The 26,891-nt window shown below is 46.3% G+C and overlaps 3 protein-coding genes across 3 annotated transcripts in view; 2 read left to right on the forward strand and 1 right to left on the reverse strand.

The window, feature by feature from the left end:
- Positions 1–11,977, forward strand: part of VKORC1L1 (vitamin K epoxide reductase complex subunit 1 like 1) — a 54,828-nt gene extending 42,851 nt beyond the window's left edge. Inside the window, exons 2-3 of the mRNA XM_018040337.1 lie at positions 4,131–4,240; positions 8,151–11,977. Of these exons, the coding sequence (XP_017895826.1) occupies positions 4,131–4,240; positions 8,151–8,377 (337 nt within the window). The 3' untranslated portion in view covers positions 8,378–11,977. The remainder of the gene's footprint in view (positions 1–4,130; positions 4,241–8,150) is intronic.
- On the reverse strand, positions 12,321–25,997 carry GUSB (glucuronidase beta). The gene is made up of 12 exons (XM_018040335.1): positions 25,633–25,997; positions 23,868–24,053; positions 23,341–23,522; positions 23,015–23,157; positions 22,653–22,840; positions 22,159–22,311; positions 21,763–21,941; positions 21,296–21,442; positions 19,440–19,524; positions 17,669–17,845; positions 15,818–15,953; positions 12,321–14,141 (listed from the first exon to the last, which is right to left on the reverse strand). The coding sequence occupies exons 1-12, from the start codon at positions 25,843–25,845 to the stop codon at positions 13,972–13,974; spliced, it is 1,959 nt and encodes a 652-aa protein (XP_017895824.1). The 5' UTR covers positions 25,846–25,997; the 3' UTR covers positions 12,321–13,971.
- LOC102174355 (beta-glucuronidase) overlaps positions 26,000–26,891 on the forward strand; it is a 52,315-nt gene continuing 51,423 nt past the window's right edge. Inside the window, 1 exon segment of the mRNA XM_013974816.2 lies at positions 26,000–26,289. The gene's annotated coding sequence lies outside the window, so the exon portion shown is untranslated.

Consider the following 26,891-nt stretch of genomic DNA (forward strand, 5'->3'; position numbering starts at 1 on the left):
GCACTGTATGAGTTCTTTATGTATTTTGGGTATTAACTCCTCATCAGATATATAATTTGGAAATATTTTCTCCCATTCAGTAGGTTGCCTTTTCTTTTTTCTTTTTTTGATGGTTCTTTTTGCCCTGCAGCAGCTGCTTAGTTTGATGTAGTCCCACTTGTTTATTTTTGCTTTCGTTGCCTTTGCTTTGGGTGTTAAATCCAAAAACTCATTGCCAGGACTAATGTCAGGGACCTTACTGTGTATGGTTTCTTCTGGAGTTTTATGGCTTCATTTCTTACATTTAAGTCTTTAATCCATTTTGAGTTCATTTCATGTGTGGTGTATATAGTGGTCTAGTTTCATTCTTTTGATGCAGTTGTCCAGTTTTCCCAACATCATTTACTGAAGAGACTATTCTTTCCACATTGTATATTCTTGGCTCTTTTATCATAAATTAATTGGCCATATATGTGTGGGTTTATTTCTGGGCCCTCTGTTCTGTTCCATTGATCTATGTGTCTCTTTTTATGCAACTGCCATACAGATTTGATTGCTGTAGCTTTTTGTATAGTTTAAAATCAAAGACTGTGATGCCTCCAGCTTTGTCCTTCTTTCTCAAGATTGCTTTAGCTATTCAGAGTCTTTTCTGATTCCACGAAGACGTTAGGATTGTCTGTTCTATTTCTGCTCTATCTCAACCATTTATAAAATTTTGTCTGATTAGTGATTTGGGGTTTTTTTTTGGGGGGGGAGGAACTGGTCAAAAGCAGTGATTTTCAAACTTTTTGATAGGAGAACCCCTTTATACTTTTCATAATTATTGAATACCCCTAAAAGGCTTTGTTTATGTGGGTTATATCTGTATTTGGTATTTTGGCTGTATTAGAAGTTACAAACTGAGAAACTATTTAAATATGCATCCATTCATTGAAACATAATAAACCCATTATATGTTAACAAAATATTACAAATAATAACTCCCCTGACCCCCCCCCCCCCCCACACACACACACACACACACGATAGTGGAAAGACTTGCATAGTTTCTCTTATTGCAGGTCTCTTTAATGTCTGCTGTAAGGTAAGACTGTTGATTCTCACATAAGGTCCTGAGATCTGCATGTAGCCTTTGGAAGACTCCCTATACACTTGTGAGAGAATGATAATGAAGGAGGCAAATAATGTCTTAGATTTATCCTCAGCGACTGAGGATACCCAGGTTGGAGAGCAGTTGGTTTTAAGAGTTGTTGTTTCTGGCAAAACTAGGAGTGTTTAAAAACCTTTCAGCAATTTCTTATCATAGCTTAGGGAATGGTGTTGGTTGTTTCGAACCCAAATACAAAATATTCAAGGAACTTACTATGTGGGTCAAAGATGAACTGTTTTTTTAGAGTCAGAGATTAAAGAGGTGTTATCAATTACATAATCTCTTCTTTTATGTTATCATACTGAAGTAAAATGAACAGCTGTATAACTAGTACTTTTCTTTTTGCTCAATCGGTTAATATCCCATCTTGTTCCATAAGGTACTTGGGGCAACTCTGCAGATAAGTGGTATACTAGAATTTTGAATACAGATGGGACAAGGAGAAGACGGTTAGAAACTAAGACAAAGCCAAGTGTAAAGTAGCACATACACTTTTGTATAACTTAGAAGTGGGAGAAAACTATAGTATTTTCAAATGTTCCAACTTGAGAAAAAGATTCAATAAGGGTTTTTAATGACTCACACCATCCTTTGCAATTGTGCAGCACAGTGTCTTTAATGACAATCTGTTCTTACCTTTCCAAGGAAAATAATCTTATATTGCCAGTCTACTTTGCTAGTTACTTGACTTGCTAACAGTTATTACATCAGCTTCATCAAAATGTATTCAGCTATACTCAGCATTATTAATTGTATTTGTATGTGTGCTCAGTCATGTCCAGCTCTTTGCAACGCCATGGTCTGTAGCCCACCAGGCTCCTCTGCCCATGGGATTCTCCAGGAAAGAATCTGGAGCGAGTTGTCATTTCTTTCTCCAGGGGATCTTTAGTTACAGCGTGTGAGAGCTAGTTCCCTGATCAGGTATGGAACCTGGGCTCCCTGCATTGGGAGCATGGAGACTTAGTCACTGGATCACCAGGGAAGTCCCGGTCGTTTTATAATGTTATGCAGGGTAAAGGAACGAGCACAGCACTGCAGTCCAGGAGACCAGAGGTCTAACCAAGGTTCCAAGGCTGGATTCGTACAAGCCTAGGCAGTCACGTACTTCTTGCTCCTGGGCAGAGAGGAGAACAGGTTTCTGGAAAGGGGCTAACAATTTAATTTGAGAGATGGAAGCACTCTATAATGTTGAGGTGGTTTTTGTTTTTTTTTTTAATGAAAGGTACTTACACTCTCACTTCACACTACTAGAATTACTTCACACTCCAGAATTGCTATACCACGATTACAATTTGTATACCAGGGTGACTCAGGTATTTGTATTGGTCAAAATTATACAGTTAAGATTTGTGCATTTATATACATTTTACCTTAAAAAAATTAAAAATAATCAAGTGGTTAGTGGGTAAAGGTGGCAATAAAACAAGAAAGGCACAATTTTCAAAGCTACATGATAGGGACATGAGGTTACTACCCAGCTCTGTTCACTTTGTGTGTGTACATTTGAAGCTTTCCATGTTAAAATGTTTTTGTTTAAGCAGTTTTCTGCTCTACCATATTAGAATGTCGAAAGATAGCATTTAGACTTGATAAATCAAGAAATAGCGATGTAAAGATATACTTTAGAAATGTGGAAATAAAAGGGGAAAATAATTAAAAGGTATCAAAGTGGTTGCCTAGGGGGATCAGAGCTGAGTGTAGAGAGGGCTGGAGTAGGAAATAATCTCGATTTTGTTTTATAAGGCTTTCAGTGTTATTTGATTTTTAAACCTTATGCATATATTCCTTGGATGAAATAGTATATTCATTCTGTGGATTACTGCATTGTTTTCGAGGAACATATCCACAGGATCATCTGTGTATTTTATAAAGCACTTCCATTCAGGGTGCTGACTTTAAAAAATGCACAACGTGAATGTTGCAAGTTAAGTTTTACTTGGGGCAAAGTGAGGACTGTAGCCCGTCAGGCAGCATTTCAGATCAGCCGGGGAACATGACCGTGGCTGGGGGCAGTACATGCAGTCAAGCATGTATTTTCTTGCAGGTTTCTTCTAGTCAGGAGCAGTTGTCACTATGAAGGATTTTAGTGCTTTTCTAGATATGAGGAGATAGAAAAATTGGGCTCATGAAATCAGCTCCTGAACATATCTGACTATCTGAAAACCTGACCTGTGGGGTGCTGAAAATCAACAGCTGCAGCAGCACATGACTGAATCCTTGTAGACGTAGATGGCAGGGGCCATTTGGAGTTGACAAGGGTTGAAGTTATCGTTAAAGGTTTTTATCCAAAGTAAGTGTTAGTCTATTATTTATATCAAATTTTATTAAATCAGAGTTTAATAAATTTTTAATAAAAGATTCTGAAAATTGAAAGTCTAATGCAAAACTTTCAGTTAAACTAAAATAAAAACTGATGGGGCAAATAATGCATCAACTTTTTACTTGTAAGATTCTAGGAAAAACTTTAGTTTTGGATAGTCTACATTTAAAGATAATGTTCCCAGGATATGTCTCCTCATGCATGACCTGGGTCAGGAAAAGTTTCATTCTATGTACTATGAGTGAAGAAATAGGACAGCTTACATCAGTGACTTGCAACTGGGGGTGATTTTGCCCCCAGGGGATATTTGGCAATGGCTGAAGACATTTTTGGTAGGCGCAGCTAGTGGAGAAGGGGGTGCAGAGGCCAGGGACCTCTAAATACCCTGTAATGCCCCCCACTGAACAGCTCTCCACCACAAAGAATTATTTAGCCCAGAATGTCAGTGGTGCTGCTTCAAAGAGACCCTGGCTTAAAATTCAAAGAGCCCTTCCTCTGCAAATATTAATCCTATCAGAAAAAGAACGCTTTGTTCAACCTTTTGGAAAAGAGACTGTATAGAAACTGGCAATTTAGAGATTCAGATGGGTATGTGGGCAGGAAATGCTCAGATAGTTCTCCTTTTTAAAAAAGAAGAAAACTCTATTAAATATAGGGTTACTGGTTTTCTTTATTTTACAGATGGGGTCGAGGATTTGGTCTTTTGGGTTCCATTTTTGGAAAGGATGGTGTATTAAACCAGCCAAACAGTATCTTTGGACTTATATTTTATATACTACAGTTATTACTTGGTAAGTACTTATACAGCAATACATAAATAAGTTTGTTTTGTTATATTTCACTTAGTACTTTGTCTCTTTGCCCTGATGTGTCTTTATGGTAAATAAAAAGCAAATGTTGATGGTAGAACATTTGTAGTAACGATGGTAGAACATTTGTAGTTTGTAACACATTTTTGTGTTGTGAAAACTTGGTTCACTAAGATTTTGACGACACTCAGCCTGAACTTGGTATCTGTTGGTATTTAATCAGGGATAGGAGCATCCCAGGATGCTCAGAAAAACAAGTCCCATTCAGGGAAATTATTACTCCAAACAGTTTGCCTTGGAAACCTTGTTTCCTTGTTACTTTGTATACTCTCTAGCTATTTAAAAATATTATGCATTGAGAAAACATTAATGCTAAATGATATTCAGTCATAATTCTATCACCTTTATATAGCCACTATTGCCATTGTTCCTTACTTTTTTTACTTAATTTTATGTGAACTCTCTTATACTGTCTATCCTCTTAAGTGCTTTGCTGTTGTGGATATCAAGGCTTCAGGTTTTTTTGATGTTATAAATAATACTACAGTGATTAACTTTGTTTAAAGTCCTCTTCTCATACTTCCTTTTCTCTTTGAATTATTTCTTCAAACAAATATCTAAATGTAGGATGAATGAGTCAACATAGATTTTGGGGGGGTATGGATTTTAATAGGTAGAAACAAACTGATTTTCCCTCAGTTGTCAGATTTTCCCTAAGCTTCAACCATCTTCATTTTTTTTCTATAAAATTTCTAATTCAGTAGTTACATATTAATAGCCATATTAATTTTATTTTAAATTTTATAGGATTTTAATTTCCTTTTACCGCCAATTGAGTTATTGGGATCCTGATAACAGTACATTTCATATTTGTTACAAACATTTTACTCATTCTTTATTCTTGTTTTAGAAATATTGATTTTGTGAATTTTGATTATACAGAAGGTTTTATACTTTCAGAGTTAAATTCATCCATCTTTGTCCTTGTGTTTGTTAATATTTTATCCTGTTATCTGGCAGGTCTTCTTTCTAGCACCAATAGATTTATTCTAAGACAAACTGTGCACCTAAATTTTTCTCAATAGCCCTATCAAGTTTGCCCCCTTCCGTATCTGTATATTCTGCAGAAATAAAAACACAAACGTAAGGATATTCATAGCAGTTCAGTTTAAAATAGCAAAAAATTAGAAGTAGCTTATAAGGATTGAATAAATTAGGTTACAAGCGTGCTAGAAAATACTATGTAGCCATTAAAGGGAAAAGTAGGTCTACAAACCCTGGAAGATCAAAACCTAGTTTAGCAATTTAAAAAAAAAAAGCAAATTGTGGTATAATAAATAGAGGATAAGTATATATTTATATATGTGCAGGGTTGAGACTTTCACCTTTTATTTCATTTATATTGTTTTGTTTGGATTTCTAAAGGAGAATATAAAGTATAAGTTCACAATAAAATAACCTAAGAAAAGCTTCTGACTATGTTAATTTTGGGAGATGGGGTTGAACATCTCCGAAATTTTGTAATATTTAATTTGTTAATTTCATTATATGCACATTTAAAATCATGTGTATCGTATGTATTTTTTCTAGTCACATTTTAGGCATTCACATGCATTTTTAGTGTTTGTGTCTTTACCACCAGAGGCACATTTGAACTCCCCAAACGTGGTTTTCCAGAGCACATCAGGTTCACTCCCTTCTAAGTTGTTCAAAATAGAGCCTTTTCTTTTTTTTTTTGGTGGCGCTGTGCAGCTTTGTGGGATCTTAGTTCCCCAACCGGAATTGAACCTAGGCCACCACAGTGAAAGCCCTGAGTCCTAACCACTGAACCTCCAGGGAAGTCCCATCTTACTAGGTCTTTAAATCTGCACAACAGTCTTAAGAGGCAGTTATGATTATTATCCCACTTTTACAGTTAAGGAAAAGAGTTGCACAGCGAGCACAAATAACTTGCCTATATCATTTTGAAATTAACTTTCATTAAGGTGCCAGCATTCATTTTTGAAGTTTGAGATATTCACATAAATGAGGTCAGCCAACTTTGTTTTTTAGTACAGGGCCAGATAGGAAATCATTTAGGCTTTGCTGACTATCATAGCTACTCAGCTCTGCCACTCTAGTCCCAAAGCAGTCATGGACATTACATACGTGAATGAGTGTGGCTGGGTTACGATAAATCTTTATTTACAAAAGCAAGTGCATAAGTAATCCAATGGTGTCTGGAAAGAGCCTTGTTAAAGCATCAGGGATGTCGCTGGCGGTCCAGTAGTTAAGACTCTGTACTCCCAATGCAGGGGATGCAGGTTCAATCCCTGGTCAGGGAACTAAGATCCCACATGCCACACAGTGTGGTCAAATAAATAAATTAATAAATACTCGGCTGCTTTAAAAAAAAAATGATTTCTTTAAAAAACATGTACTCTCTTAAGTGGTCTCTAGGCAAGTCGGTCCCCATGGCTAGGCTACAGCCCAGATGCAATTTCTCATTGTACTGGCAGTGTGATCTCAGCTCCTTAATTAACCTTTTCAAACCACTACCACTTATTTATTTGTATCCTGTTTCTGTGATCCTTAACCATTAGTTGTTGGGTAGGAGGGTAGGCAGTTTAATATGCTCTGCTATCTCCTCTTATCCTTGAAAATAAATACACATGTTCTCAAAATTGCTGGCTACAGGAAATTATAAAACCAAACATGTGAAGATGTCAGATGATAGCATCAAGAGTTCAGGCAAGTCTTTGTCTTGAGAACTCAGGTTAGCACATATAACTGCCTTTTTTCTCCATCTGGTTTGACCCACATGTGGCCAACTGGCCAAATGTGGTTTTCCTTATGCCCCAGGGTGAGCCCTTTCTGAAATGTTTATCATGATTTTTTTTTTCCCTTCAACAGCATGTTGATATAATCATCTCCCATTATGGGATTTTTGATAAATTTGATCTAAACACAGGAAAGCAAATTTTACTTTCCACAGGTGGGGAGCCCACCTATAGTGAAAAGGGTCTGGATGGTCTCACCAAATGTGTCCTACTTGGAAGAGAAGGTTGTGGTCCTCACATTACTTTTTTTTTTCTCCTCTCGTTACTTTATTCATTACAGGAGGTAGGGCTGTCAGTTTTACAAATCTGCTTCATTGCATGGTGATACTGTGATTGCAAAAGTGCATATTTTCTTTACATGCCTTAGCTAAGGCTAGTTTATGAAATATATAATATTTCATCCAGAATATTTACCAGTCAAAAACAGTGTAGCTATGAGATGGACATGTACACACTGCTCTATTTTAAGTGGATGACCAGCAAAGACCTATTGTATAGCACAGGGAACTCTGCTCAGTGTCATGCGGCAGCCTGGACAGGATGGGAGTCTGGGGAAGGATGTTGTTGTTTAGTGACTAAGTCATGTCTGACTCTTTTGCAACCCCATGGACTGTAGGTTGCCAGGCTCCTCTGTCTGTGGGATTTCCCAAGCAAGAATACTGGAGTAGGTTGCCATTTCCACTCTAGGGGATCTTCCTAATCCAGGGATCAAACCCATGTCTCCTGCACTGACAGGTGGATTCCTTACCACTGAGCCACCAGGGAAGCCCTGGGGAGAGAATGGATACATGTATATGTATGGCTGAGTCCCTTCGCTATTCACCTGAAACTATCACAGCATCACAACATTGTTAATCGGCCATACTCCAATACAAAATAAAAAAGTAAACAATAACACTGCAGCTATGAAACTTAAGAAAAGAGACCTGTAGGTCTTGTCCTCAAATTTCAGAGTGTTTTGTCTTAAGATCAGTGTTCCAACCCTGAAGCAATTCACAAAATATTCCCTTTGAACTGGGAAGCTTATTCTCCAGTGTCAAGGTCTGACTGAGCCAGTGTCCCTTCTCTTGCAGGCCTGACAGCGAGTGCGGTTGCAGCTTTAATCCTCATGACATCCTCCATCATGTCCGTAGTGGGGTCTTTGTACCTGGCCTACATCCTGTACTTTGTGCTGAAGGAGTTTTGCATCATCTGCATCATCACATATGTGCTGAACTTCATTCTTCTTATCATCAACTACAAACGACTAGTTTACTTGAACGAAGCCTGGAAACGGCAACTGCAGCCCAAGCAGGACTGACCGCCTGACGAACTCTTTGACAGTCTGAAGTCCCTTTTTCCATTAAGTTTATTTTGCAGCAGTTTGGTTTTTTTTTTTAATTATTATTATTATTATTATTCACAACAGACACTTTCCCTAAGAATCTTAAACTGATTTTTAAAAATCCTATAAATTAGAAGGGGCTCTAGCTATTTTCTGTGTCAATCTTCATTTTAAATATGGATACAAAAAAAGGATACACCAAGCCAATCAAAGACAAGCTTTAACTTTACTTTGGAGATGTTTCTGAAATGGTAAAATGTAGCCCTAGCCCCTTCCCCTCAGTTGTAAAGTGAGCAACCATTGCTAGTAATTCTCTAATGTGTATAAATTCAATTTCAGGTATAACAAATGTGATCATGACATGAAAATATTTTAGAATAGATACTGTATTCAATATTGCCATGTTTACAATATGTAATATGTTTTTTAGCCGATGGATTTAAACATGTAGATTCAACTAGAATCCATTTATGTGATATTTGTAAATAAAGGTAGAGATATTGGATCCAGCCCTGCAGAAACTTGCTGTACAGCTTAGTTGGAGTGTAGCGATGAGGAACAGTCAGCTCAAGGCTGACTGAAGATGTAGTAAAAATACTAAGTCCACACAGAGCATCTTGTGGAAAGGACTGGCAGCTGTGGGTCCAGCACTGACAGCAAAAATAATAGGGTGACTGGTTCCCTTTCATCTCCTTCCTTTGAAAGGAAGAAACTAAATTTGGACATTCAAGTCAAGCTTGTACCTAGTCATAAAACTGGATCAATTAGAAACTGACAGTGTGCGTCATGTGACCAGACTTTCAAGGCCTTCAGGACACTAAAGGTGGGAAAATGGGTAGATTTCTCTGGCAAAAAGCTGGAAATAGTACTATGGCATTTCATAGTCTCTTACAACAGGTGAATTTTCATGCAGATAATTTTCCTTCACATTAGTGCCAGTCAACCAAACAGTATTGGCTTGGAAAATCATCAGTATAAGCCCCAGTCACTCCAGAGTAGGATTACTCTTGGGTAGCTCCATAGTGTTTCTCGTTTCTTTCTTCACTAACTAACCGGACATCTAGTTTAATTGTTTTAGTCAGATATTAGATTCGTAAACTTTAGGGCTGACATGCTGCTCAGTTGGCTTAACTGGGAGGAGTACTAAAGGGAGAAGTATCTCAAGGTGGAACGTAGTACTCTTTCTACTAACTACCCCAATGCAGAGTCTCTGAAAGAGATCTGAATAAACCCAAATGAAACAATGACAGTATGTCTCTCTAGTTAACATCTTCTATCAGAATGTTCAAAGTGCCTTCTGTCTTAAATCTCAAACCAAATATTTTGTGTGTTGAACTTGGGCAGAAGTGTCCTTCCTTCCTTTCTCAGCATGAAGTAGGAACCTTGCATTCTATAGGAAGGGTCTGTGTGATCTTTTCATTCCTTAGACTGAGAAGGAGTCGCCATGTTTTTGCTTCTAATTCTGTTCATCATTACGTTAAGAAACCGGTAACTACTGAGTGTTCTGCCTTCTTTTGTAGGGAGGGGACAGGCTCTGCTCTGTAAACCATAACATGTAGAGTCATCGACTGTCCAGCAGTTTCCAACCAACTGTCATAATTGACGCAGTGTACTCTTCTAGCCCAAGGCAGGTATCCAATTGCATTGTAATGTACTTTTAACCAGTTTAAACCAATTCTGTAAAAGATGGCTTAGTTCTGATTTCATCCAGGCTTATGTTTCTTCCCATGAATGTGAATATTTCAATGTCTGTTTTATTATGTATGTATTGTTCTTGTTTCTCTAAAGAACTCTAGAAAGTGTTGATTAGATGTCTGGTATTTATGGAGAAATGAGTTCTCTGGAGAGCTGCACGACGAGCTCGTCTGGCAGCAGAGCTCCCCCTCTACCCAGCAGATCAGCAGTCCGCTGCTTCTCTTTTCTCCACTAGTCTGGAGACGGCTTCACCGTGATGACATCGTGGTATATATATATGTAAACTCTGGTTGTGCTAAACAAATTCCTTGTGTCCCCATTTAAAATTGTTCTTTGCCCTCCTCTGTATCGGTCAGCGGAGTAGAGTTAAAGCTTGTCTTGATGTTGCGTTCTTGCGAACGCCTGCAATTCTTTTGTGAAAAAACATCAGAGTGTTCAGCCAGACCCTTCAGGTTTTTCCTTTGCTTTTCTAAGCCCTGGGGACACCACTGTTTCAGTTGTAGAAAAATTGTTGCCACATTCCTATGACCCCAGAATTCATGTCCTTCTCACTGAGGGATGAACATGTGCTGCCTGAAATAACCACGTGGTGATGCCCATCTCTCTAAGAAAAGGACCCCCACGCTGGTGTGTGTGATTAGGTATTCTTCTCTGGGAAGAATTTAGGCTTCCCTCTACATCCTCAATTCTACCCTAGAAGAAGGGGGAAACCTCCTGTTATAAAAGTCTGAGGGTTATTAAGATTATTTCAGACTGAATATTTAAACACTGCAACATTATTAGCTACCAGTGTTGAAGAACAGGTGGGGGGAAATGTGAATTTCTGCTTCTCAGTTTTCAAAATGATTTGTAACAGATGAAGCCTCTTATTTACTTGACAGTCCTATCCTTTGAAGAAATAAGAGAAGTCATGGTTACATGACAAATTTTAGGAAAACTCGGTGGTTTGAAGGGTTTCATTTGATTTTTTTTTTCTTTGCAGCTAGTTGCTACCCGTTGAGGATCAACTTCTGGTGAAGTGTCAGGTTTAACTAGCTGTGTGCCCTGGGTGTATGTACCCCTCCTTAAATCCATGACTTTTAAAGATGTTGATAGCATTGATTATTTTCATTCAGAGAGACAAAGATCTCTCATTTGATACAAGAGATCTTTGGACCTCCTACGTAGAATACAGGACCAAGACTACAATGAAATTAAAACTGTGAGTTGGCTTTAGTTTTCTTAGACTTCATTTAAGACTATCAGCAGAAGTCCAAAGTTGTATTCAGCAAAGCTTGAGACCAATAACTGCTGACAGCTCTTACCCTGAACATCATTACTGGACAACTGCCAACAAGAAACCCATCTCATTTTTGGTAACCTATTTGGGAAAGAATACCTAATATTCAATCTTCGTCCTCATGTATTTTTGTGTATTTTTTCCCCAATGGGCAAGTACTGGTGAAACACTGCTATTTATATATTTTAGGCAGCACTTATGAGTCCTAATTTGTGAGAACTACCCTTCAATAAATCAAAGGGATGGGGGTGAGAGTCCAGGTGACTTGGTTAAACTTTTTTTTTTAACATATTAGCCCAGAAAAGGTAAAATGTTTTGTTATAAAACTGTATTAAGCATGGCCTAAGTATTAGGTGTATGATCTGTATAGTATGTTCCATCAAAAAATATTTATTACTAGTGCTTTAAGCTCCAGAGTAAACATTCATTTAAAATGGAGTTCACTGGGCAGATTTCCCCTTTAATATAGATAGAAATATTCTTTATCAGAGATTTAGGACACAGTTTTGCTAACTGGTAAAAACAAATGTAAATATGTAAGAATGTTTATTTGTTGCACATAACTTTTTTGGTATAAAATAAATGTAGAAGTTACCTGTGGAGCTTGTGCTGCCCTCATTCTTATACTGCAGTGTTACAGTTCAAAAAAGCAGCAGAAATGAATTCAGTCTTAGAAACGATTATTAAGTTTTGGTCACACCCTGTCGTCAGGACCTTAGTTCCCCAACCAGGGATCAAACCTGTGTCCCTTGCACGGGAAGGCAGAGGCTTAACCATTGGACCATCAGAAGTCCTTATAAATGATCCTTACAATAAATACCATAGCCTCATTTCTACAGGGATAGAGTTGACTCTTTTTCTCTTAAATTATATGTAACTTAGAGAAGACAGAACCAGAATTCTTAGAGATTCCAGTTCTTGGAATTCCTGTGGGTTTATGATGTATGTGGCTGTCAAGAATTAATGAAGATGTTACTGCTTATAGTTCTTTGACCACATAGATTGTATTAATCAGCTGTTTCTCCACTGCTTTACTGTAGCTCACCTTGAATACTCCACTCTTATAATCTCCTAAAAAGTTAATATCTGCAAGAAAGATAATTTCATTGGAAATGCAGTAGGCCATATTTTATTGGATAGAACAAATGTGTCCTTTGTTAGGATCTTAGGACTTGAGAAAAGAATCTTACTCCTAATTTGTAAAACATTTAAGTGTGTCTGTCATGTTTCATTTATTTTTTGTTTGTCAGGTAAAGAATTTTCTATATTATTCCTTGACATTAAACTGGAACATAAAACTTGATTACTTCAAGGAACTTAGAAGTTTTAGGGTAACAAAAGAAATATACAGCCCCTAAAATTCCTAACTTATTACTGGAACAGACTACACTCTCATTTCTTCATGGAGCTTGGAAAGAAAGGTTTAAAAAGGGCATAAGTTGAGACATGAAATCCCCTACAAGTGGATCAAACTCTGTATTAAGAACTACATTGATTTATGGTCTTCAATTTGATTGGACCGTATTTTTCCAAAGCTTTCAGCTTTAAATCAGGGTTGATGAACACTGAAATCTTACAAATAACATCCCTTACTTAATGGAGCCTGTGGAAGAGGGGCAGGAGGATAGATTCCTAAGGAAAGGCCGTCCTCGGGAGCAGAGCAGGAGGCGGTACCAGGTACGGAAGCCTGTCCTGTCTGCGGCCCGTGCGTTCAGTGGCCGCATCTCCACCTTCAGTGGAGTCGGTTGCGATGGTCCAGTGGGCTTCTACAGCCATCTATCCCTTTCAGTCCAGACAAGACGACGGCTGCAGTTGGAAGAACGTCCCAGCAGCACTGGTAACCTCTGAACTCCCTTCCAGCTCCGACATGGCTCCATTCTTACCTTTCTTCTGCTTCTCCGTCAGCTTAGCTCCGGTTCACAGACCCTGTGCCTTCTTCCAGCCTGATACTACTTTCTGGGAATTCGCTGAAACTTCAGCCCTTCTCTGGAGTTCCTAGCAGGTGTTCTCTACTGTCACCCACTCAAGTCAAGGCTGGCCCAAAGCGCGGGAGCAGGGCTGGTTTGGTGGCAGCACAGTTTGTAAGCCGCGACTCTGAATGGGGCATGAGTGCTGAGGAGAGGTTGCCCGAGACTCTGTGCTTGGTTAAGGCTACGAAAACAGGCCGAGACACCGAAAACAAAGGCAGATGCTTTTCAGCAGTATAGCTCATTCAGTTTACGGATGGTCACTTTTAAGCCAACTCTTTATGCTCATATGACAAAAGCCTTTATTTTCTTTTTCATTATTATTATTATTATTATTGGCCATGCTGCGGAACATGTGGGATCTTAGTTTCTCAACCAGGGATCAAACTCAGGCCCCCTGCAATGGAAGTGCTGAGTCTTAACCACTGGACTGCCAGGGAAGGCCCTACAAGTCTATTTTCACCTCTAATGTTCCCTTCTAGCAAATGACCACAAAATCCAGGTGAGAAGCTTCCAGGTCTGCCATGCCCAGTGCAGGAAACACTTGCTTTGTGTGTGATGGAAATAGCCCCCCTCCCTGGGGAGGAGGAGCTGGCCAAGCCAGTGTCTGCAGAGAGGTAGTTCTCGCTTTAAACAGTAAACAGGCCGCTTCCCACACACTGTGACGTCACTGCTGACCGCTGGTACCTGGTTTCATTGGCAAGTTTCCAGTATCTTTCTCGCAACAGGAAAGCTGCACTCTTTGGTTGTCTCTGCCGAGTGAAGATCCCTTTCCTGTTCCCGATCATCCGAACTGGTGCTAAAAACAGGGCAGAGGGTGTTTCAGATGACTTCTGATGGGGAAAATCAGAACCAGCCTGGAGCCAAGCTGGGCACTCAGCAATATCTTCCTTCTTTAGAGCTGCTCGGCCTGCTGAGGACTCAGAAGTGGCCACGTTAATGGGTTAAAGACTTAAATACCAGTGCTCCCCAAAACACTTCGACTTTCATCCATTAGCGGAAGAATCCAAAAGTGTTTATCTTTTCCTTGCAAGATAATGTTTAAGACATTTAGGGTACCCAGCTGCCTGGTAACTGGAGCGGGGCTGAGACAAAGTTACTCTTTGAAAGGCTGGAGCCCTCTCTGAAAGGACTACTCTCCTAGTAGGAGCCAGAGTCTTGACCACTCACAGGTGCCCAAGGAGGATCTGCTAGTAGATGTTAAAGTCCTTCCAGGCAGACTTCCAGCTGGGTCCCCACCCCTGGAGGCAGGTCTGCCGGAAAGGGAGGTAGAAAGAGCAGCTATGCTCCCAGCAAGTCTCTCCACCCCCAAGAGAAGCCACCCCTTCTGTGAAATGGAAAGGTCTCTCCCACTGAAAAGTTCAAGACAACAATCATTTATTCCATGAAAAGCAAACACCAGGCACTGTGCCAAGCACTTCAAGTGGAATCTGCATGTCAACCTGCGAGGTGGTTGTTGTTTTCCCCACTTCATAGGCTTGTGAAAAGGTCACACAGCTAATTCCTTACTACACAAAGCCAGTGCCCCTACTCACAAAACTAGGCTTCCGTCCAAGTTTATTTCCAGGAGCCACTAATCTCATTTGCCAAGCAGAGTGGAGGCTCGTGTTCTCTTTCTTTTTCCTCTTTCACTCTTGCCATTCTGATTTTTTGTTTGTTTTTTGGCCATGCTGCATGGCATGAGGAATCTTAGTTCTCCGACCAGGGTTCAAACCCATGCTCCCTGCATTGGGAGTGCAGTCTTAACCATTGGGCCACCAGGAAGCAACCCCCCCCCCAACCCCAAATTCTGATTTTTAATTAAACTTTAATCTTCCAAAAACCTGTCTTTGCCCAGAAATAATAAAAGGTAATTCCCACTGTTATTGGTTCTTCCCTACCTCCCCCAGCGTGCTCTCCTCAATTTACAATATATCAAGAAGCTAGTAACCTAGAGGGGTAAAAAGATACAGGAAACATTCATTTGGAAGTTTCTCATTGTTCTCACTTAAAGTACAGACCATGTTCACTCTGAAGGCTTTTAAACACTCCTACATTCAAAACCGTTTGATACTTACGTATATTTGGTGAACCTGCCTTTCATAAGCAAATCATATAAAACAGACTGAAATGTCTCAGGTTTCTCAGGCTTTGTACTTTACCCTAGAATCATGAGTGTATCCCAGTAAATCCAATGCAAGATCCACTTTTTCCTCACACTGTTGTGAAGCACAGAGGAAAGCTGGCCACCTCTGCCTTGAGACAGACGCCTCTCCCATTTACTTCAGAAAATGATTCGCATTACCTGCAGCACACAAGTAATCAGCTGCTTGCTCAACACAACTGACTTTATCCTAGGAAATCCTTTGTGTAGCCTGCTTTGATGATATCAGCCTTCCCTTGCTTGTTTCCAGGGTTCTTAGAACCAAATGTCCTGAACATGCCCACCAGAAACAAAGAGAAGGGGTACATCCCGTGCACCCAAATGCCACTTACATTGATTAGTCATGAAATCAGCAAAATTCCAGATGAGCTCGCCAACCACATATTCTTTACGTTTTTGGTCCAGAACCACATGATACTGCTTGAGCAAACCTTTCTGATACTCTTCACTGAACATCAGTGGTGGATCCTGGAATTCAAGGCAGAGAGAGAAGTTAGGAGTCAGAACCAGCAAAACCGTAAAACATTAGATAAAGATCCATGTGATGATGACCAAAATATCTGTCCTTGTGGTGGGCTACAGTGCCTGCAGGACTTGCTGATACTGGTGGAGGGCCAAGCCAGTGTGTGATGTAGCCCAGGGTTTAAAAAAAAAAAAGGTTTAAAAAACAACAACTACTACCTTAATTAGTAACTTCATTATTTATAAACAGAATTTTTTTTTTTTTTTTTTTTTTTTTGGCCACGCAAAGCAGCTGGTGGAATCTTAGTTCCCCAAACAGGAACTGAAACTGGACCTTCGGCAGTGAAAGCGCAAGTCCTAACCACGGGACCACCAGGGAATTAGCATTAAACAGAGTTTAATATTTGCTTTACTTTTTTCTACCTATATTCCCCACTGCAGTCTTACAACTGAACTACACTAGGAATAAAAGTACGTCTCTGGATAATAAATTTAAAACCCAAGGCTGAAATAGCTGCCAGTGCATAATTTGAGCACTGGTGTGACTAAGCTTTAACTTCACTCCAATTCCCCAGTATCTGATCTAGGTAAGGAGCTGGTATTTAGCCCACTGACTATTCAACAAATCATTATTTAGCATCTGCTTATATGCCAGGCATTAGGGAGAAAGTAACAAACTAGAAAGACAGGGTCCCTGTCCTCATGGGCTTTACAATCTGGCAAGACACAAGCTCTAAGTGAAACAAGGGTGAATTGGGAGCATGTAGTGTGTGGGGGGCGGGTGGCAGGAGGTTAGCAGGGGGCCAGATGCAGCAGGGGCCACAGAAAGCTTCACTGAAGCTGAGACCTGCCAGGTGAGGAGGGAGCAAAGCAGAGCCCACATCTATGGACTCAGTCTCCGGAGAAGAGCTCACGTCTGTCGTGTGCTGAGATATAACGATCTTTGAGATGTTCTCAGAGTGTAAGGTCTGCGTTTTCATCTCATGGGAATGTGTGGGGGGTGCTGGTCTTTGACGCGCGAGGAGGCAGCACTGCAGTCATCTGACAAGAGAACCAACCCCTGTTGGCTTTGGTCCTCCTTCCCGACGAGGAGGATTAAAATGCTATTATACAGGATGTACTGCAGATACAACTGCAGAGTGCTTAGGAAGCCAAGGGAAACAGTTTAATCTCCCTCCTGGAGCCCCTGGTCTGGTCACGGAGAGAACCAGGGACCGTGAGAGCTCACGGTGTTCCTCTGCCCACCGAGGTGGCGTCGTCCTCCTCAAAGAGTGGACACCTGAGCTGAAGCACGAGCGCGGAGTTGAGTTCCATTAGCTGGCGATGGTGGAGCTAAGAAGGGCTTGCTGAACAAACACAACAGACCAAGATCCGGGACTGAAGGCTTGGGAGAGGGCAGAGGGCACGGACAGCCCCAAGCACAGATTAGAGCTTCGTCCTGTGGGGTCAGGGGAAGCCAGGGACAGGACAAGGCTTGGATTTGTTCCAGGGACCACTTGGGCAGCCTGTGGGAGGCTACCTGAGGACCACGCACATGGAACAGAGGCTGAGTCCGGGCCGGCCGTGTGGAGAGGCAGCTTAGGGCCAGCCTGGTAAGCTGTGGGAGGTGGCCAGGACAAGGGAGGGACGGGGAAGGAGGCAGATCTCTAGCCTAGGGCAGTGATGACTGACATCAGTGTCCGAGAGAGGGAAAAAATAACCCCTGTCTTCGACGCACTTACCTCGTGAAAGCCTTCAATGGCATCCGCTCCATACTCGCTCTGAATCATCGGCTTCTGGTAGGCCTTATACCAGTTCTCGAACTGGGTTGCCAACTGCAGCTGAATCACCTCCATGTGCCCATAGTCGTGGTACCAGGAGTAGTAACTGTTCACACAGATCACGTCCACGTACGGCGCCTGCAAGAGCATGGGGAGAGTCCACCAACAAGGAGGGTGGAGGACTCACACTCGGGGTGCTTCTAGAGGAGGTAAGAAGAGAGTGCGGAAAGTGCGTTAGATGCGCACAGGCAAGAAATACAATCAGAAGGGACCTGAATGGAGCGAGTGAAGGGAGCAGCCTCTCGTTCTGGGCCGGCACCCCTGACCTGGCTGCAGCTGGGCTCCGGGAGGGCGATGAGAGGCAGAGCTGGCCGCAGGCACGCCGGCCCAGGGGAGCCCGTCCAGGCTGGACTTCCTTCATCTCTAGGTTGCGCTCCTGTCATTAGTCATCCCCTTGGCCCAACTGAGGGCCGAAGGCAGTTTTTCTCCTCACAGAGCCTCCTGAGTCCCCTTTCTGAGCTACTGTCATGGGCCCTGAAGAGACTGGACAGTTCCGTCCTAGGAGGGCAGCCCGGGATGGGGGCAGCACCACCGTGAATCTGAGCAATGCGCTGCTCGTTGGACCGCAAAGCTCACCTGAACCCACGCTCGCCTGCAGAGTCTGCACTGGGACCCATGCGGTCCATCTCTCCCAAGGGACTACAGCACCCTTCTGAGCTTGGGGCAGAAAGATGCCGCTGGGAAGCGGCACCTCTGGGTGGGCACGTGACCACAGCTCACACATCCCAGCGGGTGAGCCTGGCAACCTTCTGGGGGCACCAGCACAGGCTCCCTTGCCCACCAGAGCAGAAAGGGATGCCACTGAGACTTTGAGACGCCCAGGTCTGCCTGTGCCCCTTGGTGTTCCACCACAGTCGTGTTCCTTTGAAGGGATGGCACCGGATCACTGGGGCTGCAAACCATCGGGTCCATGTGACAATGACAGTGCTCACACCTACACTTGAACAGGGTTTTCTTATCCTCCCTTTCTCGAGAGGATTTCCCTTTCTGGAGCACTTCTTAGTACTGGCCTCAGTGCCCTAGTGAAGCATCTTCTTGCTCCTGTTTTACAGCTTTTGTGCAAAAACTCAACACAGTTTCTGAGGGGCTGCTGTGCCCAGGGACCGTGAGAGGAGCCATGGGGTCCAACCGGCTGGGTGAGCCTCTCCCTTCAATTTTCAGTCCCCCCAACCCTGGATCACAGCAGTGGTTCCCAAAGCTGACTGGTGCCTGGAATCACTGAGGAGTTTTTTTTAAAACACAGATTCCTACCCTGGACCCAGAATCACAAAATCTGGACCTCTGTCCTTTCAAAAAGCTTCCATTTGTGGCTCCAACGATCAGCCGAGTTGGAGAAACACAAGTCAATGATGACTTTAAGCTCCCTTAAACCTCTGCCCTTTTCTGAGCATATTAAACTTGGGGGCATAAAATTAAATCAAAGTGTAGAGATATCAATGAATTGAAAATGAACTGAGAAGGAATTCGACCTTCCGATGCCTGACCTCCTTAGTGTCGAGAGGCTACACTGCCTGGCAAATCACTCCCTGGCAGTTCTCTTTAACCCAAAGACCATCTATGGAAATGGTCAGACTGGCTGCTCGTGGTCCCTCCCAGCAGCTCATCTCAGCAAGCATCAGGGCAGGACAAGAGGACAGGCGGAAGGAAGATGTGCAGAGACCCCCAGGCTCACCCCCAGGTCTGCTTCATAGTTGGTGTTGGTCACAAAGGTCACGGGCCGGGAGGGGTCCAAGGCTTTAGTGTGGGCAATCAGCGTCCTGTCCACGGAGGGCAGAAGACACGGTGCCGTCAGTCTGAGGAGGGCCTCAGGCACCCCTCCTGAATCCCCTCCCTTCCATCTTCCCAGACATAACACCCCCACGACACGGCTCTCCTCCCTGCCTTCTAGGGCATTTCAGGTAAGTAAACATGTTCCTCGAGACATCATGTTTCCTGACATCATTCTCTCTTCCTCCCTCCCCAGATCTTAGTCCCCCACCCGTCCCCCAAAGGGGGCATCCTCAAGAGATGAGAATCACAGCTGAGATCTTTGAGCTGGGCGCTGCCAAAAGCAAGTTTCCTCATCTCTGACGAAACTAGGATGTTGTGCAGGTTAGGATGAGTATTAATACAACACATCACTAGGGAGCGTGTCCTGGGAGGCAAGCTGTGCACTGGGCACTCACTAGAGACTTATATACACATGTATTGGCTTGGCCAGAAAGTTCATTCGATTTTTTGAACAATGTCATGAAAAAACACAAACGAACTTTTTGCCCAACCCGACCTCCAGCTGTGTGTCCAGAGCTCATCTTTGCCCAGAAAGGTCCACTACACAGAGCCTCCATCCAGGACAGGAGGATGCAGGCAGTGTCTCCTAGGGAGTATTTCCATGGCCTCTGCTGCCTCCACAGTAAGTGAAATAATTCTCCACATCCAGCTACACTACAACTGCAGGATGGGAAGAAAGAGAAGGAACCAAGGAACACACCAGGAGGCTGGCCCACTGTGGGGAGATGGCCCCTGTGTGAGGTGTCTGCCCACAGCAATGCCTGGAGGATGGGGGAAGTTACTGGTATGCAGTGAATGGGCAATGAACTTCAGGTGACCTGGTCCTGTCTAACAACGTACTTTAGGATAGTTAGAATATGCGCGGTTTGGAAAATCTGTTTATAATTATATGCCTAGGTAAGTCAGCTTTATAAAGCTTAAAGCCCCTTTATGGGTGAACTCAAAAGCATTGCAAACTGGTTTTGCACAGTTCTAACATGTAGTAATTTCCCAGGAATGGAAACAGCACAAATATCAAGGAAAGACCCAGGTGGCTTAGTGGTGAAGACCCGCCTGCCAAGCGAAGACACGGCCTTGATCCCTGGGTCAGGAAGATCCCCTGGAGAAGGAAATGGCAACCCACTCCAGTATTCTTGCCTGGGAAATCCCAAGGACAGAGGAGCCTGGTGGGCTATGAGGTCGCAGAGAGTCGGACACGACTTAGCGACTAAATAAGAGCAGGACTTGGATTTGACTGGAACTCTATGGGCCATGGCTCAGAGCCTCAGAAAAGGGCAGAACAGAAGGAAATGCTGCTTGTGGTACCAGAGTCGCCGGCTACGCTTTCCAGCCCTGGCATCCGCTTCTGCAGCTGTGTTTTCAGGGAGTTTCGCAGAAGGTGCAAGCGCCTGACTCCTTCAGCGGCCCTTCTGGAGAGTCAGGCTCACACATATATGTATTCTTTGACAAATGTCTCTTCCTTATGTCAGGCCACGTCACTATCTTTTTTATTTAATTTGAAGCTGCATGTATAAGTAGGTAGGTTAACTCTGCATTTCATTGCAGGTGTGTCAAGGAGACACTTGGCTGAAATCATGATCTGGGTGGGTGGGTACCTTGTCCCCTGAATTGACCAAGGATGGATGCACCTGGGCTGGGAGCTGCCCACACGCACCGCAGGGCCCACCGCCACTCCGGTGGCTCCCAGGCAAGGCTGAGCTGGGCCAGCAGGCTGCGGTCTGACCTGGGACCCAGCCCAGGCAAGGCAGGAGCACTCACTTGAAGTAGTAACCAGCTGGTTTCAGGAAGGAAGCCGGCTCATTGGCCACGGACCACATTACAACGGCCGGGTGATTCTTGTCCCTGCGGATCATTTCCTCCATCACCTCCAGGTGGTGCTGCAGAGACACGTTGCTGAAGCTCTCCCTGGGGGCCAAGGGAGGAGAGGGAGCAGGTCAGTCTGATTTTCTTTCCCTCTTGTAGAAACTCTGGGTTTCCCTGGTGACTCAGTGGTAAAGAACCCGCCTCCCAATTTAGGAAATGCAAGTTGGATCCTTGGGTTAGGAAGATCCCCTGAAGAAGGAAATGGCAACCCACTCGTATTCTGGCCTGGAGAATCCCATAGACAGAGGAGCCTGCCGGGCTACAGTCCATGGAGTCCCAGAGTCAGACATGACTGAGCGACAGCATGCATGCACAGGCTGCCAAGCTGGGGGGGCCGCGCAGTGCAGGCAGCGGGCACTCACACCAGCGCGATGCCCACGCCGGGGCTCTCGTCGATGACCACGATCCCGTAGCGGTCGCAGAGCTGCAGCACCTCCTCCGCGTAGGGGTAGTGGCTGGTGCGGAAGGCGTTGGCGCCCAGCCAGCGAAGCAGGTTGAAGTCCTTCACCAGCAGCGGCCAGTCAAAGCCCTTCCCTCGGATCTGGGGGACAGAAGAGATGGGTGAGCCCCTGCCCTCGACCCCATCCCAGACACGTTTCCTCCGAGAGCTGGGCCCACAGGAGTCACCCCATCAGCCCGCTATCCAGGCCAAGGACAGGCAGTGGTTTGGGGCGGTTTGCTCTGAGCTGCCCTCAGCCACTCCAGGGGCCGCGGGGAAGCGGATGGCGAGAAACAGGGACCCAGGAGCCCCTACTCACGTCTGAATCCTCATGCTTGTTGACCCCTCGGAAATAGAACGGCTTCCCATTGATGAGGAATTGGCTCTCGGTGACGGCCACGGTGCGGATCCCCACCGGGAGGGTATAGAAGTCAGACACGGGCCCCACGGCGGTCTGCGCCATCATCTTCACCTGCGAAAGCCCAGCACTGAGTGTGAGGCAGCCTGACGGGCCTGAGCCCCACGCAGCCTGAGCTTCCCAGGACAGCCCCTGGCAAACCAAGGCAGCCCACCTCTGGGACTGCGGGTGGAGACAGGCAGAAATTACATCTGCTGTGAACAACAAGAAACTTTTGCCCACACTGCTGCGGGGCCTCCTCTTCCAATTCGGCCTCCCCACAGAGAGTTGAAAAAATCAGACTGGGGACTCTTCAATCCAACAGACCAGGAAGCTGACGTGACCAGGCCTGCTGAAGCTAGAGCTGATGGATGGGGACAAACAGCCTCCCCCAGCCCAATCCTCACCACCATTACCTCCAACGAGTACAGGTAGGCAGGGTGCTCGTGCATCAGGTACGGCCACCAGAGGTGGGCACTGGGCACCTGCAGCTGGCCCTCAGCTCCTGCCCCTTTGGCCACGACTTTGCCTTCCTCATCCAGAAGAGACACGTCCACTTGGAAGTGGTCACTGCCCTGGATGATGATCTGGTAATTCACCAGCCCTACAGGAGACGAGAGATCAGATGAGAGAGAAGGTGGGGGGACGTGACCTGGGGTCCTGCAGGTGAGATCACCTTGAGGAGGGATGGGAGAGCCTGTCTCCAAGGGGATCTTTCCAAACAGGGAACCAAGCCACTCTGGGCCTGGCTGAGGGCAGATCCTGGCAGGAGCCTCACCAATGTCTTGGTCCACGTCAGTGGTGACGGTAATGTCATCGATGTAGGTGGTAGGTGTGGTGTAGAGGACCACAGACCGATGCAGTCCCGCGTAGTTGAAGAAGTCAAACTTTGTGTTCTGGACAAAGTAACCCTTGGGGTACCTAGGACGGAGCAAGGAGACAGTGGCCTTGTCCTGAATCCTTCGATCTCAACGCAGATGTCTCCCTGGCCTCCAAGAGCCAGGGCCTCATCTCTGCTGAAGCCACCCTGTCCTCTGGTGGGAAGACGTCTGGGCAGGGTGGGGAGTGGGGGTGGGGGCAGGGGCTGGGCAAGGTGCTGCTCACATGGAGGGGTCCGTCTTGTAGAGGATGGTCCCAGGCGGCAGGGTGTGGGGGGACAGCGTGTTGTTGATGGCGATGGTGATGCGGCAGGAGGACAGGGGCCCGCTCTGGACCAGCTTGCTGATATCAGCCTCGAAGGGAAGATGGCCCCCCTCGTGCTCGACCACGTGGACCCCATTCACCCACTGCAGATACAGAGAGACAAGCGGGAGTGGGGCCCAGCTGTGTCCGGCACACCCTCACACACAAGGGCAGGATGAGGGAAGCGGGCAGAGTGGGGCGGGTTGAGGGTTCTGCCAGCTGCCACCGACCTCATGAGTGGAAGAATGGGGCTCCAGGGAAATAGACGAGACCACTCTCCGCCACCCAGGGCACAAACCCTAGCTTGGGGCCTTAAATGTGCCCTGCCCCCACCTGTGCCCCAGAGGCAGGCTGTCAGGTGGTGGCTGGGAGCAGGCTCCCCAGGACAGCCCACCCCCGCCCCGCCCCGCGCCTGGACACCCGCTCTGCCCGCCGCCCGCTGCACTGACCACGATGGCATAGTAGTGGGCGCTGCCGATCCTCAGAACCACTCTCGTGCCCAGGTCTTCCGTCCACCGCTGGGGCAGGGTGATCTCCCGTTCATACCACACCCAGCCGACAAAACTCCGCAGCTGCCCGTCCTGGCCCACGTCGTTGAAGCTGGAGGGCACGGGCATGTCCAGGGTAGGGCCCGACTGAGGAGACAGGGCGGGGATCGGGTCCAGACCACCCAGGAAACTAAGGGGCCAGGCCCCCCAGCAATTCTGCCTGCAGGCAAAGCTGGACAACATGACTTCTCCCCGGGGCCTTTCCTGGTGGCCCAGCGGTGGGAATCCGCTTTGCAATGCATGGACACAGGTTCGATCCCTGGTCTGGGAAGATTCCACATGCTGCAGGGCAATTAAGCCCAAGCAGCACAAGACTGGATGCAGCCAAATATTTATATGGCTGCATGTTAAAATATTAAAAAAAAAAAAAAAGACGTCTCCCAGACCCTCGCAGATTCCAGACCACCCTACCAGCAACTCACCAGTGTCTCTATGGATTCATTTAATTTTTACGACTCCATGAAGCAGACCCAGTCACTCACTCACTCACTCACTCTCTCAGGGGTACACAGGGAACACCCACATGGTGTTCTAGGCCCTGGGAATAGGACACTGAACAAGGCCTCTGCTGTCAGTGAGCAGTTCTATGTAGAGAGTGTGGAGAGGGCCAGGGAGCTATCTTGGGGTCAGGGAAGGCCTTTGGGGGCCAGGACCCATGAGATACAACCTCTGGACATCCTGGCAGGGGGTCCCACAGGGAACCCCTTGAACCTCTTGACCCTGAACACCTCAGGAAGAAGGCAAGGCAGGAGTGCACAGACAGCTCAGTGAATCTGGAAGCAGCTTGGGGAAGAGCTTCCTGAAGACACAGATGGGACACGGGAGCTTGGAGGAAGCGGGATTCCCTGCCCCTCACAGCTGTATGCCCAGTGGCTGGCCCACGCCCTGCCACACAGTGAGGACCCAGTAAATACTGACTGAATGAATGGATAACTTTCTGATGACACCAACAGCTAGGAGGCTTTGTGTCCGAGGTCTGGTGGGAGCAGAAGTTCTTTCTCAGGGCAGCGGGCACTCGGGGCTCCATGGAAAGTGGTGTGCCCAGGGCCACAGCCAGCCTGGGGCAAGAAGGATGTCCAGAAATGAGACCCTAACTAAGAGGAAGATGATCAACTGACTGCCACCGGGAGGAAGGCTGGCCGGGGAGCCGGGGCCGCTTTCAGAGGAAACTGTGAGTGGGACACGTGCCCGGCTCCCCCGCCCCTTTCTTCCTCTGATGAGGGCTGAGCGGCAAAGACTGAAAAAAGAGGATGTAAGGGAGGTGACCGTTGGATGCTCACGGCCGACCCCCGACCCAGTTCTCTGCCCAGAGGGAAGTCCTAGAAGGGGGTGCTCGGCTGGATGCCAAGCCCCCGTTCTCTACCTAAACCTTGGAACCCAGGGTTCTTCCTCCCAGAGCAAAGGTGCGGCCCCAAAACGTTCAAAGACTCCTCTCCAGCCACTGGCATTAGCTCGCGGCAGGGACACCGCTCCGGCTCCGCCTCCCCTACCGAAGTCCCGCCCGCCTATTTCCTTCTGCCGGTCATTCTCCGGGTGGGTCGACCCCACGGCCCCTTAGGGCCGTCCATCAGCTCCGAGGGCACAAGGGAAGGCTCCCCACGCCCCCCACACCGGGCTTCCAGGAGCTCCCCGGCCCCGGCCCAGGTCCCGTCCCCCGAGCGCGCACCTCCCGCAGCGGCGCCCGGTACCACTGCTGCTCGAAGCCTTGGCGCCGGTTGTCGGAGAAGTCGGCGCGGAAGCTCCAGAGGCCATCCAGCTCCTTGCGCTCCCGCGACCGGCTCTCCCGGGGATAGAGCATCCCGCCCTGCAGCAGCGCCAGCCCGCAGCCCCAGAGCAGAGGGCCGAGCACGGCCCAGGCGCCCGCCGATCCCCGGAGCATGGTTGCAGTGTGGCTCGGGCAGCCAGCTGCCTGGCGTCCCGGGCCGCTCGCTGATAACGGGGCGGGGGCGGGGCCTAGAGTCACGTGTCCCGCCCCCGCGCCATCTTGGCCAGTCGGGGCACCCCCTCCCCACGAGGCCCGCGCCCCTCAGGCCGCGACCGGTCCTCCCTCCTGCCCGAGGGCTGCGCGGCGGAGGGCCCGCCGGGAGCCGGAGCGCCGGCCCGGACCCGGAAGGGCGGAGGTCATAGCTCGCAGGCTCCGCACCCGCGGGGTCACCGCCCTCCTCCACCCTGGCGTCCCCAGCCGCTGGCGCCCAAGGCGGCTCGTCCAGGCCCGCGAGCCAGAGCTGGACCTGAGAGACTGCCAGGTTCCCCGCCACACACACCGATTCTCCAAGGAGACCGGCTGGGGACGCCTCCACTCGCTTATGCCTGCGGGACACCGGTAAGCTCAGGCGAAGCCTGTATGCCTAGTGCCCTCCGGCCCGCAGGCGTGATCATCCGGCTCTTGGCCTTGACCCTGGGCCTCCACCAGCAGTCCCCTGGTCCCCGAGCCCCTACCCAGGGGCCCTGCGCTCCTTGGCATTGCGCCCGTACACATAATGAGATGGAGGCTATGGTACCAGGATCCTGGCCTGGATGCGTTTGCTCCTACAATTACTTGATTTTTAAATTAATTTTTCCTCTGATTTCATGTTCACCCAAGCAAACCTTCGGGCTTGGACCTTGACACTGTAAACAAAGTAGATCCCGGGATAGTACAAATAAATAAATTGCAAGAATTGGCAAGGCCTAAAGATTTTTTTCTCCCAAATGCTTACAATATAAAAATAAGAAAAAGTAAGATGCAAAAGTTTATACTGTATGACCCTAGTAGTGCTAAAATTAAATCCACACAGCTGTAGATAGATGTGAAGTGTTATTATCAGTGTTACAGGTGATTTCCATTTTCTTCTTCATATGTTCTGAGTTTTTGAGAATTTCCAACATGAACGTGCATTAATTTTATAATCAGAACGAAAACAGTGGGAGCTTGCCTGAAGTTCC

This window comes from Capra hircus, chromosome 25 (assembly GCF_001704415.2).
Source record: "Capra hircus breed San Clemente chromosome 25, ASM170441v1, whole genome shotgun sequence".
Taxonomy (NCBI): domain Eukaryota; kingdom Metazoa; phylum Chordata; class Mammalia; order Artiodactyla; family Bovidae; genus Capra; species Capra hircus.

Coding starts and splice junctions, on each gene's coding strand:
- GUSB (XM_018040335.1), bottom strand. CDS start 25,845: ATGCTCCGGGGATCGGCGGGCGCCTGGGCCGTGCTCGGCCCTCTGCTC. Junction 23,158..23,340: donor TACAAGACGGACCCCTCCAT/GTGAGCAGCACC, acceptor GCTCCGTCCTAG/GTACCCCAAGGGTTACTTTG. Junction 22,841..23,014: donor TGACGTGGACCAAGACATTG/GTGAGGCTCCTG, acceptor CGTCTCCTGTAG/GGCTGGTGAATTACCAGATC.